The 2,629-nt window shown below is 39.4% G+C and overlaps 1 protein-coding gene across 1 annotated transcript; it reads left to right on the top strand.

Moving 5' to 3' along the window:
• Positions 1-355: 355 nt before the first annotated feature.
• Positions 356-1,692, top strand: LOC137401943 (octapeptide-repeat protein T2-like). The gene is made up of 2 exons (XM_068088416.1): positions 356-360; positions 759-1,692. Exons 1-2 carry the CDS (start codon positions 356-358, stop codon positions 1,690-1,692), a joined length of 939 nt encoding a protein of 312 aa, XP_067944517.1.
• The last annotated feature ends 937 nt before the right edge of the window (positions 1,693-2,629 follow it).

Below are 2,629 nucleotides of genomic sequence, written 5' to 3'. Positions count from 1 at the left end.
TTGCCAAGTATATCTTTGTTTGATTCGGTTGTTGCAGATGCAAGTATTGAGGCAGGCTTGAAATCAAGGAAAGATGACTTTGATGCAACGATAGTTTTGGGTGATATATTGAAATCTTTTTGAACATCAAATAATTTTGTGGTTGGCTTGGATGTTGCGGCTTCAAATCCTATAGCAGAGATTGAGTTACAAAATAAAATTGGTTCAGCCATAGTTCTTCTTAACTATTATACAAAATCACACCTGTTTGACTATTTTAGACTTAAATTACAAAGCAACCTTAAAATCTCTTAAAAATTGGATGGCCTACCTAGCTTTTTTGGAAGGAAGTACTAAAATGCTTTATATGAAAAAAATGCAGTAAGATTTTTAGGCTTTTATTTTACCAAATTAATGTAAATTTTTAAAAGATATATAGAGATTGCTTACAAATAATAAAATTGCATCTGTCAAAGCTACAAACTGAAAGGGTTTTTGGTATCGTACCTATGAAATGAATTGTGGGAGCTAAAAGTGGCTGCCTCTCACCCTATTTCTGTAATTTGGTTTTATGTTTTCAACAACCTTAAAACAATGAGATGTTGTTTTTGTTTACTTTTGCTGCTAGCTAAATCGATTTACTTGTACTTTAACACAAATCATCAAGTTATATGGTAGCTCATATAAAACAGTGAATGACATAATATTTATTTACCACTTTTTATTTTTTGTCCTTTTTAATAGTGTTTGCTTTGATACCTCTGCTATTCCACTACCAGGGAGATAGAGCGAGGGACAGAAGAAGAGAGGGAAAGAGGGACAGAAAGACAGAGGGACCGAAGGACAGAGGGACAGAACGAGAGAGGGACAGAAGGACAGAGGAACAGAGGGACAGAAGGAGAGAGGCACAATAGAGGCACAAAAAAGAGACAAAAGGAAAGAGGGACAAAAGGAAAGAGGGACAAAAAGAAAGAGGGACAAAAGGAAAGAGGGACAAAAGGAAAGAGGGACAAAAGGAAAGAGGGACAAAAGGAGAGAGGGACAAAAAGAGAGAGGAACAAAAGGAGAGAGGGACAAAAGGAGAGAGGCACAATAGAGGCACAAAAAAGAGACAAAAGGAAAGAGGGACAAAAGGAAAGAGGGACAAAAAGAAAGAGGGACAAAAGGAAAGAGGGACAAAAGGAAAGAGGGACAAAAGGAAAGAGGGACAAAAGGAGAGAGGGACAAAAAGAGAGAGGAACAAAAGGAGAGAGGGACAAAAGGAGAGAGGGACAGAGGGATAGAAGGACAAAGAGACAGAAGGACAAAGAGACAGAAGGACAGAGGGACAGAAAGACAGAGGGACGGAACGACAGAGGGACAGAAAGACAGAGGGACAGAAAGACAGAGGGACAGAAAGACAGAGGGACAGAAAGACAGAGGGACAGAAAGACAGAGGGACATAAAGACAGAAAAACAGAGGAAAAGAGGGGGACAGAAGGGGACAGAAGGGGACAAAATGAGACAAAAGGGTACAGAAGGGAACAGAAGGGGACAAAAGGAGACAGAAGGGAACAGAAGGGGACAGAGGGACGACAGACGGATGACAGAAAGACGACAAAAAGACGACAGGACGACGGAGGGACGACAGAGGGACGACAGAGGATGACAGAAGGACGACAGAGGGGACAGAAGGGGACAGAGGGGGACAGAGGAAAGTGCCATATCATGTGAAGTCGTAAGCGATCACGGTTCTCCACCACTTTTTATTCCTTGTTCTTTTAGACAATGCTTGATATAATATCTTTGCTCTTCTTATTTTTCTGCTAATCATAAAGCGGATGTTTCAATGGATGGTATTTCAACTACCAGAAAGAGAGAGTACTGGCATCGGATCAAGCGTTGTTAAAAAGAATAAGGAATCAAAAGTGCTGGAGAAAAGTATGAAATGTGTTTGTAAAACATTTCAAATATTACTGTGTCTGACCATCACTTAGCTGACGTCATTGTAAATAAACAATAATACACGTAATAATAATAATACTTATTGGCTTTCCTGCACAGAAGGCAAAACAATAGACAGAATAACTTCTGCTGGTTTTGAATATGGATTGGAAACAACTATAATCAATTAGTTCCTAATGACTCAAGTTTTTGTGACCGATTACAAAATTTACTACTGCTTAAAAAAGAATGTGGGAACCAGTTGACCCAAAAAATGTGGGAACCAGTTGACCCAAAGAATGTGGGAATTCTCTAAACCAGTTTTTTTGCCTTTTGCCAGACAGGGAAGGTAACTCTGAGTGAAAATAAAAGTGTCGTTAATGTGAGTTGTATAGATTGTATCTTATTAATGTTCAATCGCTAATCAGCATAGACTAGTCTACAGTGACAAACTTCATCTGTTATTGTGTTATTAACAACTCAACTGAGGGACTTGAAATGGTCTCACCTTCTTCCTCTCCTTGGCATGGAGAGCCCATGTCACAGTTCCCACAGAACATCTGATAGCACAGACCACAGGCTATAGCAACAACTTGGTTAGGGTGTTTCTTGCATAAAAGTTTCCTGTAACTCGCCCGAGAAGATGTGTATGTTGATATACTCACTTTGTCATGCTCAAGGTCAAATAGCTCGTCATGACCCTGTCAAGAAGTAAAATGCTATAAAT

Source organism: Watersipora subatra, chromosome 8, assembly GCF_963576615.1.
Source record: "Watersipora subatra chromosome 8, tzWatSuba1.1, whole genome shotgun sequence".
NCBI lineage: Eukaryota > Metazoa > Bryozoa > Gymnolaemata > Cheilostomatida > Watersiporidae > Watersipora > Watersipora subatra.
Note: the sequence above shows the minus strand (reverse complement) of the source record. Positions and strands in the feature narration are given on the sequence as shown.